Source organism: Eleutherodactylus coqui, chromosome 8, assembly GCF_035609145.1.
Source record: "Eleutherodactylus coqui strain aEleCoq1 chromosome 8, aEleCoq1.hap1, whole genome shotgun sequence".
Lineage (NCBI taxonomy): Eukaryota > Metazoa > Chordata > Amphibia > Anura > Eleutherodactylidae > Eleutherodactylus > Eleutherodactylus coqui.
Window position 1 is genome coordinate 54306199 of NC_089844.1, and position 14186 is coordinate 54320384.

Consider the following 14186-nt stretch of genomic DNA (forward strand, 5'->3'; position numbering starts at 1 on the left):
GAACAAGTGATCTGAGTCAATGGCATCCCATTAGCGGCAACGTAATGTTGGGTGTAATTAGGAAGCTTTATCTGGCTGATTGTGTTAGAGCCTGGCACCTGCAGCTGTGGGTATCTGGCACAGTCTGCCGAGCTATAGCACTTTGGGGTGTAATTAGAGAACATTAGCTTTATTCAGAGCTTGGATTGTCCTTGGTATAATATCAGCTTCCATTATCAGAGAGGACTACGGCGCAGTTCAAGGGCCGACAGCAGCTGCTTGGAGCTCGGAACAAGGAGCTCATCCTCTCTCATTTGGTGTTCAGAAAGAGTCTTCTAGCATGTTTTGGGTGGCTCATTATTTCGGCAACACTATTTTATGTCTCTTTCTTATGGTTCCTTCTATGAATACCCAATACAGAAATAACTGATTTATACAATAAGTATGTCATAATGTGTACAGGATAGAAGAAGAGACAATCTGTGAGGTTCAGATGAACTTACCATGGATGAAAGAAGACTAAGATTAAATACACTGTTTGTAAAAACAAAAAAATAAAATAAAATCAAGCACCTCGGAGGAGTTGTCGTCTTGCTGCAAAATTCATAATTTCCAGTCATTGTAACAAGGCTTGTATAAAAAGTCTGACTTTGGCTTGAAGGAATGCTACCTTTCAATAGGTGGCACTGTGGAGGATTTATGCCATCTTCCTTATTAGCTACAAAATTCGGCATGCAGTTACACCTTGGGCAGATATGCAAATGATTAGAGCTATGGCGTGATTAGATGAACGGTCTTGCCATCTGAGGCTTTAAAAGTGGCTTCACCCTTGGCCTATAAAAGCTCTCAGAGGCTCCTTGTGTGTAGTGAACCTCTTTTACCATTTGTGTAGAGCTTGATGACCACTAGACGCCTCTACGATGCAAAGAGATTTTGCCCACTTAACAGAGTTTGATGGGGATTTCACACAGTTAATAGAGTTTGAGAGGAATGTGAGAAGCTGGATGGTTGTATCGACAACTTGACTGCCACCTGGGCGGTTCTGACCAGACTAGTAGAAAGTATTGGGCCCTGTAGAGGTATTGGGACCAGGGCACGTACACAAGTTGACCAGGATCAGAATGTCCTCAACATATCACCAATAGAGAGGATTGTCTTATCGTCCGATAAGCACGAGCAGCTGCAACTGTTTCATGGTCCACAATCCAGAGACAGGTGGCACCATTGTTACAGACCCCTGTGTTGGAATCATTTCCAGGCATTTGGCTGAAGGACATTTTGTCTCAGGATGCTCATTATGTGTACTGCCTTTAATACCCACCCACTTTTTCCCCTGTTTGCAGTGAATGATGAAACTGGACTGCTACAGTGACTAATCAAGGTTTAGTCTGGGCACTGATGACTGAAGTATTCATGTCTGGAGACCTAGGGGTCTGCAGCTCAATTCTGCCTTTGCTGTGGCATGGCACGCTGCCCCTACGGCTGGTGTGATTGTCTGGGAGGACATTACATACAACAGTTGGTCACCCCTAGTAGTGGTATGAGGGACAATAACAGCTCAGCAATATATTCAAGACATCTTGCAGCCACATGTGTTCCTCACATGCCAAGGCTTCCAAGAGGCATTTTTTAGCAGGATCTAGCTGTGGTGTGATTAGATGAATGGTCTTGCCACCTGAGGCCTTAAAAGTGGCTTCACCCTTGGCCTATAAAAGCTCTCAGAGGCCCCTTGTGTGTAGTGAACCTCTTTTACCATTTGTGTAGAGCTTGATGACCACTAGACACCTCTACGCGGCGCACAACAAGGGTGTCACAGGAATGCCCCCACAACATTGCGACACTTCCATAGCCTACCCGGTTGCCACATTTATTGCCAATAAAACATGTATGGGACTATCTAGGATGCCAACTTCGACAGCTTATGAGTTCTCATGATCTAGAGGCTCAGTTACAGCAAATGTGGACTGTACGCTGTAGTACACCATACAGAACCTGTATGCCTCCATGACCACTTATATCACATCTTGCATCCAAGCTAGAGGCGGTGCAACAGGGTACTAGAGCCTCCCTTCAAGTATTCAGTTTTTTTCCCAAAAAATTATTCCTTTGCTCCGATATTGTAGTCACTTACTTATATCAACATTACAATCACGCATATAAAGTTTCATTGAGTTCCAACAACTCCTAAATGCTTGATGTTTTTTAACAATTAGTCTATTCTTGAAGTAAACAGAAGTCATTAATGCAATAGGTGTTGAAAAAGTTTGGACAAAATGAGTGTTTCTGGAAGAATCATTAATCTGAGGTCTTAGAGGCTAATGCGACAAGACAAGTCAATTGTGCATTGGATGTTAATGAAACAGGTACAATTTATGTTGGCATTTGCTTTTAAATAGCAATGTAATATCAAATTAGATCAAATTAGAAAAACTGCATCAACTACGATAGGAGGTGAAAGCGGGACTGTAGCTATAAGGGTTGCATAGGTAGTAGTCATACACAAGCCATGGTGCCTAAGGGGACCCAAATATCTGCCTGTTACCCAAGAAGACTCTAGTATTATTAATGGTACATAGTAGAGGCCCTCTTTAAAACTTTTACATTGGGGCCTAGAAGCTTCATATCACACCTCTTGGTCACACCTCATGACACACCTCTTGGTGGCATTGGTTGGTGCCCTAAACAGTGAACTTCAGCATGTGCCTTCTTAACCTTGGCTCTTGATGTTCAGTTGTCAGATAGAAAGTGATTAATTTATCTGCCTTAATTTCCTTCTTACTCATCCAGCTGTCTCAACAGTAACGTCTCATGGTAATTTCTGAAGATCAAGACAGAGGAGAGACAGGGGTAACATGACAAACACAAAGAGACAGACACCAAATAGGAAAACAACAAAGGATGGAACTTAAACAAGGAAGATCACTGACACGCCCTACACTGTCCCAACCTGATCCAGCCTAACAGCTGCACATCCCCCCCGAAAAGGATGACACAATGGCCAGAACCTAAATAGATTCTCCACAAGTGCCTAGATGGTAAATGGAACTAGGTAGTTCAAAGGTAGCAAGTACTGAAAGGGAAGGCTGACTGGCTTGAAAGCCAGACCAGCTACTCTATCAGCATGAACTTATAATATGCAGAATGGCACTATGCATGCATGCCCAGGAAGATCAGGTGACCTGGCTCCATGATGTCATGTGCATGCGTCCGACAGTCGCTGGAGAAAGCGCCAGAAGTGGCACCATGATACTACCATTATAATGATAATTTCACATGCTCTTCAATTCCCTCTGCCATCATATCCTTCTTCACGATGTGGGGCCAGTTGGCTATTTCAGGATCCATTATTTTCCTATATATAGACACTACCACTTATGGTTCACTTTCTTAAGTCAACTTTTTTTTTTTATCCATAAATTGTGCCTCTTTAATTTGCCAAGCGTTCCACCTACCCTCAGCACAGTCTTCCAATAAGAACCTGTTTGCTTAGTTTCAACCTATTTGAAGAACAAAATCTCCTTCTCAAAGAACTTCTCCATCTAGATGTATTTTTAGAAAGTTCACAGTTTTAGAAAAATTCAAAAATAGACCAAGGACAGGATACTACGATGTTTGGCTGCTACCAGGCTTCCTCACTACCTCTTGTTGGCACAGTACCCATCTAGCTTTGAATTTGAGTCAATTAAGACAAACCGACTATTGAGGATACATGGATAAACAGTTAGAACCTTTTAAGAGCCATTGTCTTAAAGAATTAGACTGTCTCGGGTTACGTGGGTCTTCATCATAAGGCAGAATTGGCAGAAAGGAGAGAAATCAAAATCTCTGTGGACTAAGTTGCTCCTGTGTTTGTTTACATGCATTATGGCAAGTAATGAATATCTATACTCAACGTCAAGGTGTGTGCATTAACTATTAATGACTGTTATAGGCTTGTGCTACAATACTCACTGCCACATTCTGTACTCCAGTAATTGCAATGTAATTAATTTTAATTGAAAATTTAAGTTATGATTTAATAGATAATTAATATAGCAAACAAATAAGCCGGTTCTTGTTACTCCTGCTGCATTGTTATCTTCTTACTTCTATGTTGTGGTTGAGGCAGTTGGCAACAACTGTTCTCACAGCTGAACCATTGAATTGGATCAGCTGATTGCTTTGTTCAGCCTACCTTTTGGGGAGGAGTTGCTATTTGCTGTCCTCTCTCTACTTCCTACCCAACTGTCCTTGCGTAGAGCAGCTCAGAAGCCAAGCCCAGTCTATACACAGCGGGTGTTGACTGTCTTTGACAGCTGACAGCCAACCACAACTGAGTTATTTATAATAATATTATAATCTCTGATCCCAGAAGTTAACCTTTAAGATATTGCTGTAAGTTTTTACATCAGCCCTTCACAGACTAGACTTCGTTAAAACTAATAATTCTTTAATTCAAATTATTGAAAAACACACAAACAGAGGGCTAGACTAGAGCGGGCTATGGGGGGTATTACACCAGAGTACCTGGGTGCAGATCCCCCACAGCGGACAAACACAGACACAACTGAACACACTCAGACACAGAAAATAATAAGGAGAGAAGGTCTCCCACTTGATGTCAGCACCAATCAGACCTGGTACAAAATATTAACTAGACACTTTGTCTCAGTTATAGGCGCTGATTGATATAGCTGACTGACTCGATTTGTAAGGACTGACCATAACATCAACACGCTGGATTTGATCCATGTATGGGTTCAATGGAGATCTATAAAGATACAATTTCTGAATGAACAGCCTATAAATTATATAGAGCTTTCATAGTATATTCTCAACGTGTTTCCCGGCCTGTAAGGCGGATCCTCAGGAGCTCTAAAGACCCAAGAGATTGAGTCGAGCGGTAGTGTGTCTCTGCAGAATTAATGATGCTACAGTCAGGGGCGTAACTATAGAGGATGCAGAGGATGCGGTTGCACCCAGGCCCAGGAGCCTTAGGGGCCCCATAAGGCCTCTCTTCTCCATATAGGGAACCCAGTACTATGAATAAAGCATTATAGTTAGGGGCACTGTTACAAGTTTTGCATCGGGGTCGGGAGCTTCAAGTTACGCCTCTGGCTATAGTATATCCCTAAAACAGTGTCTGAGGAAAAATCCTGTGGGCTTGTAGCAAGGGGGGATGATATGAAACCACCCTGCTAGCCCGGCATTATCTAAGGTCTCATGCCTCTATTTGGGATATCCTAAGGTCCTTAGAAGCATTATTATTACAGGTGCTAGCAGCAAGATTTACCTAAGGAAGCTGCAAAGGGAGGAGATAGGTAGTGCTCTTTCCTAGTTTATGAATTAGATTGCAAGGACAATCCCTGGATTATCTATAGAGCAACTCAAGCACCATTTGTTTCCTGAACTAGTACCCTCCTAACAAATTAGACCTACAAACAGTTCTATCGAAAATAAAAAATAACATAACCCATGGCCTGGATGGTAGGTCTGACTTTACCCCAGCTGCTTGTTAGAAGGCTCCGGCTGCCAACCTATGCACTGTGTAAGCAGTGTAGAGCCACAGTCCCTACATCCATATAATGCAAGGTTGCAAAAGCATGTGATTCACTGCCTTTTGACTACTTTCTCAATTGTTCTCAGTTGCATCCTCATCTAGGTGCTTAATAAAAGCTGAACCGTTTATTGTACCACAGTAAACAGTTTAAGGGCTTTGAGGAAATATTTTTACAAAGTGGTCAATCCCTCTAAAGTGCCTGGCTACCAAAAATGGGAGGACCATTGGCATTCGACATAGTGCACTGTCACTTTAGCAATGGAGAGAAGAGGAATATCAGTCTTCAGGACCAGGATTTGAAGCAAAAGAGAGTAATTATTAGTAAAATTGAAGAATCCCTTGTCCTGCATAAAGGCCTAGTGCTTGATGACCAACGCTGCCACCTGAAAAACCTGTGCACAGGCCCTGCTGGAAAGATAGTGGACATCTTGACTTTGTCACTGCTCTCCCCAGATCAGATAGATAGATAGATATGAGATAGATATGAGATAGATAGCTAGATAGATAGATATGAGATAGATAGATATGAGATAGATAGATAGATAGATAGATAGATAGATAGATAGATAGATAGATATGAGATAGATAGATATGAGATAGATAGATATGAGATAGATAAATAGATATGAGAGAGGTAGATAGATAGATATGAGATAGATAGATAGATATGAGATAGATAGATAGATAGATATGAGATAGATAGATAGCTAGATATGAGATAGATAGATAGCTAGATATGAGATAGATAGATAGATAGATAGATAGATAGATAGATAGATAGATAGATAGATAGATAAATAGATAGATGGACTTTTTGTTAAAAAAATAACATGAGACATTATGTTGAAAAAGACTCAGGGCTTTATTTCTTCACATTTAATCATTAGGATCCGCCATAATTTACCATTTGCTTCTTTGCAACGGCCATGTTCATAAAGTTTGACTCTAACATTAGAAATGGCTCTTCATTACAGTTGGGTACTTTAATATATAGGTTCACTATAAACATTATCCAGGGTTGGTAGCCTCAAGAATGGTGTTCTGCATAAGCTGGCAAGTATTGTATAGCTTTAGAAATGAGGTCATGTGATCATTCAAGATCGGTTTATCAGGGAGTTTGAACTATTTTTTTACTTGTTGCACATTTTACACTTTGGAAAAGCCAAATGCTTTTATTAGTCCCATAGTAGAATTAGGATGTGACATTATTCAATATATGTGATGGCCTAAAATATATATTTCATGTTTTTACATTTCATTGTGGCATAGGGAAATTTAGGGGTGATTCAAAACACTACTGTATTGTTTTACCAGGGTTGCTCAGATTTCAGGTTTTCAAGACCTCAAAGACATAATCAAAGTGACATTTGTCTTCTTCTGACGAAGTAAAATACAATTGAAAGTAAACAAATGATCAACAAAAGACCTCATTCGGACCGATGGGCCATTCATTTTGGAAAACGGCTACACAATACTGTAGTTTAGGTTTCTTAGACAGACTTGCCGCCCCCAAATTGTCTATAATGGAAAAGACTCTTAGCGTCCAGGTCTCCGGAATATTTTATAGCATCAGCAAACATTTTGACCACCTAGAAAATATATGTAAAGCTTGCATCAATAAATTACCAGGATGAGAAAAAAAAAATAATTTATAGTTATTTGGAATTTATAGAATTCTAAATATGCCGTTTGGCTGACCAGACTCTATTAATATTCTGTATCTGAATTGTTAGCTGCACAGTAAATTATATTGATTAAATGCTCATTGACTGGAGTATGAGAGAAAACATTTTACACAGTCCCCGTAATTTGAGAAATGAATGTTTGATGTAGCAAGGTCTGGAGAAGTAACTGTTCAAATTGAATGTGAATAAGGGCTGAGTGAAATGTACGGCACAATTTCACTTTTCTATAGCTGTCCACAATATAATGTTTATTTACAGACGAAATATAGTCATGTTATGTGCACTCAAAGCAAAAGTATATTAACCCTTTCCAATCCACTGTCTGACGTCTGAAGACATTCTGGTTGAAGGCTGTAAAGCTCCAATGTTGGAAGGCATCCGGCAGGGTATTCTTACTGTATATTACTGGCCGCTCTGTTGTCGGGGGGGGGGGGGGGGGGGGGCTCTCTAGCATATCCCATACCGCACTACTAGCTCTATCCAGCAGACGATGCCTTTGTATAATGGCAGAAAGAGAAATCCCCCTAGGAAACCCTTAATCCAAAATTGGATTGCAAAGGGTTAATTTATATCAAAGGTGGCTGTTGAAAAATGATTAGGTCCTACATGAAATCTAATTTTGCCTCCAAGAGGATTTATATAAGTAACTTGTGCACCAAAACAGAAATTCCACCGTAGATGCTGGGACTATCTTTAAACATGATCACAGATCTGATGTGAATAGGGCGTTACAGCATGCCAAGAAATATACCAGCACTGAATATATGGATATTGAACCGCTTTATTGCTATATTTACTATGTATATGCTGCATTTTGGACATGTACTTCCTCCCATTTATCCAAGGCTGGTTTTAATTAGAAGCTTGGATCATACATAAAGCACTGCGCCTGTAGGCCCAAGCTCAAAGAGAGGGGAGTCTGTTATTGTAGGGTCTCATCTAAAGAGGTTGCCTTGTCGCTGGCAGATGAGTTTTCACAATTTGATCAATGCTTACACTAAGAACCTCAAAGGGGTTTCCCATGAAAAATACTTTTGACGACCTATCCTCAGGAAAGGTCATCACTAGTTGATCGGCCAGGGTCTGCCACTCGGGCCCATGACTAATTAGCTAATTGTGGGCCTGCTGACAGTACCGCAAGCACACAGCAGTCGGAGTGGAAGGAGATGCTCCGACCCCTGTACAGTGTCTGGTGCTTGTATCTGCAGGCGCAGCTCTCATTGATTTCATTGAGAGCTGCGCTTGCAATTACAAACGTTGGCCACTACACTAGGATCGGAGAAGTATAATGACAGTTATACATTAAACTTTCCGTACAATAATTACTGCCCAGCTCATAGCTCTTGAAAGAGTTAATGCCTTTTTCAAGGAGGACATACACATTAGATATTCAAATATTTTAGATATGTCTACAGGAAAACCTCAACTGTCCTCCACTGCTGTTCCTCGGAAGAAAAAGTTGGACAGTTTCTATTTTATTTTATGTGTTGTTCCCTGGGAGATAAGTGGTGGAAGATTGCACAGCCAACAGCTATACTATGGGTGTGCTCAGCTTTCCCTTTATGCATTACATGTGTATAGATAACTGTAACTGACCTGGAAGTTGGTAAGTAAAGTAACTCCACTGTCCACTGCAGTCCTCCTTATCACAAAGTTATCACGCACGTACTTTGTGTTATTGTTTGGCAAGTTAATTACCATATCGATGTTGCCATCTTTAATCAACCTACATAAAGAACAGTGTGATGAGACACAGCAGAAAATTACATCATCTCTAGTATAACTTTCGTACTTAAAACAGATATAACATATTAACTAAAAACTACAGAATCTGAGCGCTAGCAAAAAAATGGCACAAGGTACAGTATTCTATCCATCATACATCTCGCCTTGAAATACATTAAAAAAACCAACGGTACGTTTCATCAGTAAATTTGGTTTTGATCCACCTAAATATTAAAAACTAGCTTAGACATATAGACATTCATCCACATGGTAGGGTAATAATGGTCGGGATAAAAGCAGCATAAATTATGGATTCATATGATTTACTTTTTTCAAGACGTCTGTATAAACACAACTCAATCATTCTATAGCAGGGATGGCGCGCTAGCTGCCTTTTGGGAGCCACTATAATGGATTGCTGCCATTCAGGCAATCATGACACAAGAAACTCAACTCAAATTCCATCTCTTATTATCAAGTCCGCAACTGCAAAGCGACCATAGTTGTAACCTCACGCCCATCCCAAGTCTAGCAAAGCGAATTATTTCCTTAAACTGTTCCATACTATTGTGCGCCCACACAGAACTACCCATATTGGTACAGTCACAGAGCGGTGTCCATAAAATAGTTCTAACCATATTGCAGTCCTCACAGGGTGCTATAGTTCTCACTGTGTCAACTAGAGAATTGCCCATGCACAACATGGCCACCCTGGTTCTATAGTATTATTGCTCAATTTTGTTCACTATAATTGACACACTTGGTTAGAAAAAGATATATATAAATTCACAATAGAGTGTTAGATACTATATTATAGAATACAATGCTGCTCCAAACTAAGCTGTACAAGTCTACAGAACGTTTTTTCAGAGCTTACTAAGTGTTCTAGCTAGAGATGAGCAAGTATACTCGCTAAGGCACATTACTCGAGCGAGTAGTGCCTTAGCCGAGTATCTCCCCGCTCGTCTCTAAAGATTCAGGGGCCGGCGGAGGGCGGGGAGCGGCGGCGCAGAGCGGGGAGGAACGGAGGGGAGATCTCTCTCTCCCTCTCTCACCCCCGCTCCCCGCCACAACTCACCTGTCACCCGTGCCGGCCCCCGAATCTTTAGAGACGAGTGGGGAGATACTCGACTAAGGCACTACTCGCTCGAGTAATGTGCCTTAGCGAGTATACTCACTCATCTCTAGTTCTAGCCCAGTAAGTCTAATCATGCACTATGATACGTAAAGTACAACTATTGGGATTATATAACCTACTTGTTGATTGAGGGAGTACCGGACTGTCCTTCCTGGGATGGCCAAGGAACGGCTGTAGCAGGAACATCATTTGCATTGAGCCAATCTGCAGTGGCCTCAGTAGCATACAGCTGTATAATAGGAGACATAATAGATCAAAAGTAAGGTTTTGACTACTCCAGGTACCTGAAACACCATCTTTGGGTATGTCAATATCAAAATCAGCTTTATTCTAAAAATACAAATATGTGCTGCTAATTAAAAAAAAATTGTGAAGTGTTGCCCCATAGATGGTAAAATTAAACTACAGCATCGTAACATATGTTTTCTTAAAGAAAATATTTTCCTACCTTGAATCCCTCGTCTTTGAGTTGCTGGGCAGTACCGAGGAATTGGGGACGGAATGAATGCTACAGTAAATACATAAGATAAGCGAAAAATTAGGCTACTATACATGTTTAATTCTTCCCATTTTGTTTAGATTAGGTAGTACATAAATCATATGGAGAAGTTGTGTATACTGCAGCATTATAATCTAATTACTATGTTGCTGTATAAACAAAATTATACAGCAATCTTGAAGCTCCATCACTGGATAACATGCACATAGGTAATTTGTGTTATATATACAAAACTTTTATGACTATAACATTTAAAAAAGGGAAACACAATCTAAAGTGGCTAAATGGATGATTTCACTAATGTAACTATTTACCATAAAAATATGTATTACTTTTATTTTTTATTTTCTTCTTAAAGCAACCAGTTCAGGGTTGTCAACTGCTTAGACGTTCCTGGACAGTCCATAAAGATAGGACATTTTTTTTCCAGTGTCCGTGGAAAAAATTAAGGATTTGTTTTAGGTTACTGGTTTTTGATGTCCCATGGCCCCTTTTCCATCTTCCAAGATGGCAAACCTGCTGCTGTCATTGCCCAATGCACACTATGCATCTGTAATCTCAGGTACGTCACACTGCTCTGATAAGCCAGTGCTGCTCACCTGATCAGTGCTGGCAAATCAGAGCTGTGGGTAGTGTCTTAGACTACCAATGCATCATCAGTGCCCAGTGTGTATCAGGTATTCTGAGAAGTGTTGTGGTCATCTTGGAACATGAGCCACAGGAACCTATAGATCCAGGGAACATCAACACAAAGAAAAAGTTCTAGGTGATATCCCTCCCACCCCCACTTCAGTCCTGGGACAAATTTTGTCTTGGGATCAGAGGATAGAGTTATAGAAGTTGTTTTATGCCTAATCAGGCATGTGGAAATAGGTTTTCTTCATGGACCTGCTTTGAACTATATGTATTGCCCACCTATATTTGCTGTGAACAGCAAATCACTCCAAGATGAATGACTGCCTGTTCATACTAAGCTAGACATTGCTCATTATTTGCTTTGTTTCGGTGAGCTGAAACAAAGCAAAAAGTGACTAATGAGCAATTTTTCACTCAGTACCCTGTGGGGACCCACTTTTAGACAGATAACTATTGGTTAAAATCACTTGTTTGAGCGATTTTTTTTTTTGGCCAATAGTTGGCTAACATAAAAGTATCCTTACACTATGAATATATTAAAGAACAATAAAAGTTATATACTACTGACCTGGATTCCAATCAAAATTCCTTTTTGGGGCATTTTGAAACCAGTAGAGATCATGGCCTTCAGGAAGGCAGAGTAGATGTTTTGTCCAAAGCAAGCCACCTGAATAGGGCAAAATGGAACAGAGTTAAGGAAAGCAAAGGATTACAACCAATGGTGTATCATCAGATATACACTATGCAATGAACGAACAGTTGTAGGCACATTGCAAAGTAAAGATCCTCTGCATCATGAAAAACAGTTCTATCTGGAAGGGATTGTGTGGAGAACACGTCTGTTCATTTATGGAGTTACGGCATAGGAACGTCAAAGAGAAGGATATGTGAAAACTACTGTGGAAGATGATTTGGTCTGTTTAGTAATGTCTGACAGTAAACATTGTGAAAGGGACTTAGAAGAGGATATATAGGTGCTCTAGGCCTGAAACATAATTAAAGAAGTCATTAAAAAATGTTTTTTTTTATTTTCATGAACATTAAAGGGCTTGTTATATAGCAGTATTGGTTGTTCTTCTTTCATTCCACATCCTCTGTCTTCTTACAACTCTCAAATCAAACTTCACTTTTATACCTTCTAAGACGGTGATTCTCCTACATCCCATGTTGGGATCAGTCCTCCCTTAGTTGCACATTCCTTTCATATTCACTGCTCCCTTTATCTGAGTTTAAAGTTATTTACTAGGATTAGATGTGATAGAACTGGAGTACTTTACTGTTCTTTGCTGTTCATTCTGAATTCTTATTTGTTCAGATTCTTTTTGTACTTTGAACTTTTATGTGTCTGAATTTCTGCAAAGCGGTAAAATCAGGCCATCAAAAAACCGAAATAGGACCTCGTAGTCTCTTGCTATTGCTTGACTGTGTGAGTGTTTACACATATTTTTGTTTTTGGCCATATTTTGTTTTAGCTCAATCATGTACCTCTCTAGGGCTGAAATGGGTAGAAAATTAAATAGTCTTCAGAACTTTATGTTTCTTGTAGTTTTAATTTACCTCACCAGTAGATGCCATCTCACAGCGCAGAACTGGATCAGCTCCTCTCAGACGTGGCCAGGAGAACATTGGTGCCTGTTTAAAGATAGTGATTATTAGCATCACCATAGAAGAGCATTGCCTCCTAAATATACCCCTCTTGGATGCTTACCTTGATGCCAACATAATCTGCAGGGATTATGGGGCTCTCTAATGTTGGGAGATTGCTCTCATCAATTTTTTCTCCGATCATTACTTTGGTGGCCACATCGATAAAGTCAAGACCCAAAGTCTTGGACACGAAGGGGAAGGAGCGGGAGGCTCGCAGGTTGCATTCAATTACCTAATAGGAAAGATGTAATCCAAATTAACTGATAGTAAATAAAGTTCATGTGATGTCATGTGGACATTTACCAAGGTCCCAAAAAAAAGGCTCACATGAGTAATGGGTGTTCTTAAAAATCTGTCTGACCAATAAGCTTTGGTGAGTCAATGTGTTCTGAGTATAATAATTCTATGATTTGTTCTGCAGACAAAATATGATCACTTGGAATCCATACACGATAACCTTTATGATTGTCATCTAGAATATCCAACCAATTTCATACAAAGTGACACTTGTGTTTCATAGCAGTTACCACGACCATTTGAGTCATTTCAGAGCTCAGTGCTAACACTTCTCTGTGTTGTAAATGCATTTCCTAAAATAAAATCTACTGCTGGAGTTGGAATTAAAGTCAGCAATTTTATATCCATTCCAAGCTGCTAATGGAACCTTCCGTACTAACAGTGTTGAAATGGAACTTTCTTTAAAATGTTATTGTGACTCTTTGGAAACAAAAGTTTTGCTCAAATCAAATTAACTGCACTGGCTGTTGTAACATAGTTCGTTAGGCCGAATGAAGACAAAGTCCATCTAGTCCAGCCTTCTATCCTCGTGTGTTGATCCAGAGGAAGGCAAAAAACCCCAAGAGCAGAAGCCAATTAGCCCTTTTGGGGAAAAAATTCCTTCCCGACTCCCTAATGGCAATCAGACTGTTCCCTGGATCAACCCCTAATAGTTCCTACCTGCCTGTATACCCGGATTAACAATTAACCTAATTGTGTTCCATATTCCTAATTAGACCAGTCCAGTCCAATTATCTAGAAGAGTAAGTTAGGCAACTTTCACACAGGACGATCTGTCAGGGAAACTGAACAATGAAAAAGAAGTGAAAGACTTCTCGTTCGTCACTTAGTCTGTGCATGCATTTACACTGAACGATTATCAGTCAGATTCTTAGTGGATCGCGGGAATCTGAATGTAATCCTTCCATGTGAAAGCAGCTTAAGGACACATAGTCCAGCTGGCCAAATCACACCCACTCACAGCAGCCAATGGTAGCGCAACTTTGTCAGTAAACTGTGCAACTATTGGCTGTCGCGGGTGGACATGGCTTGGATGCTTGC

At 40.3% G+C, this 14186-nt stretch overlaps 1 protein-coding gene across 1 annotated transcript in view; it reads right to left on the reverse strand.

Annotated features, from left to right (window-relative positions):
- Positions 1–6362: 6362 nt before the first annotated feature.
- CPS1 (carbamoyl-phosphate synthase 1) overlaps positions 6363–14186 on the reverse strand; it is an 87460-nt gene continuing 79636 nt past the window's right edge. Inside the window, exons 32-38 of the mRNA XM_066575629.1 lie at positions 12910–13080; positions 12759–12833; positions 11770–11868; positions 10515–10574; positions 10186–10295; positions 8800–8929; positions 6363–7107 (exon numbers count right to left, since the gene is read on the reverse strand). Of these exons, the coding sequence (XP_066431726.1) occupies positions 7009–7107; positions 8800–8929; positions 10186–10295; positions 10515–10574; positions 11770–11868; positions 12759–12833; positions 12910–13080 (744 nt within the window). The 3' untranslated portion in view covers positions 6363–7008. The remainder of the gene's footprint in view (positions 7108–8799; positions 8930–10185; positions 10296–10514; positions 10575–11769; positions 11869–12758; positions 12834–12909; positions 13081–14186) is intronic.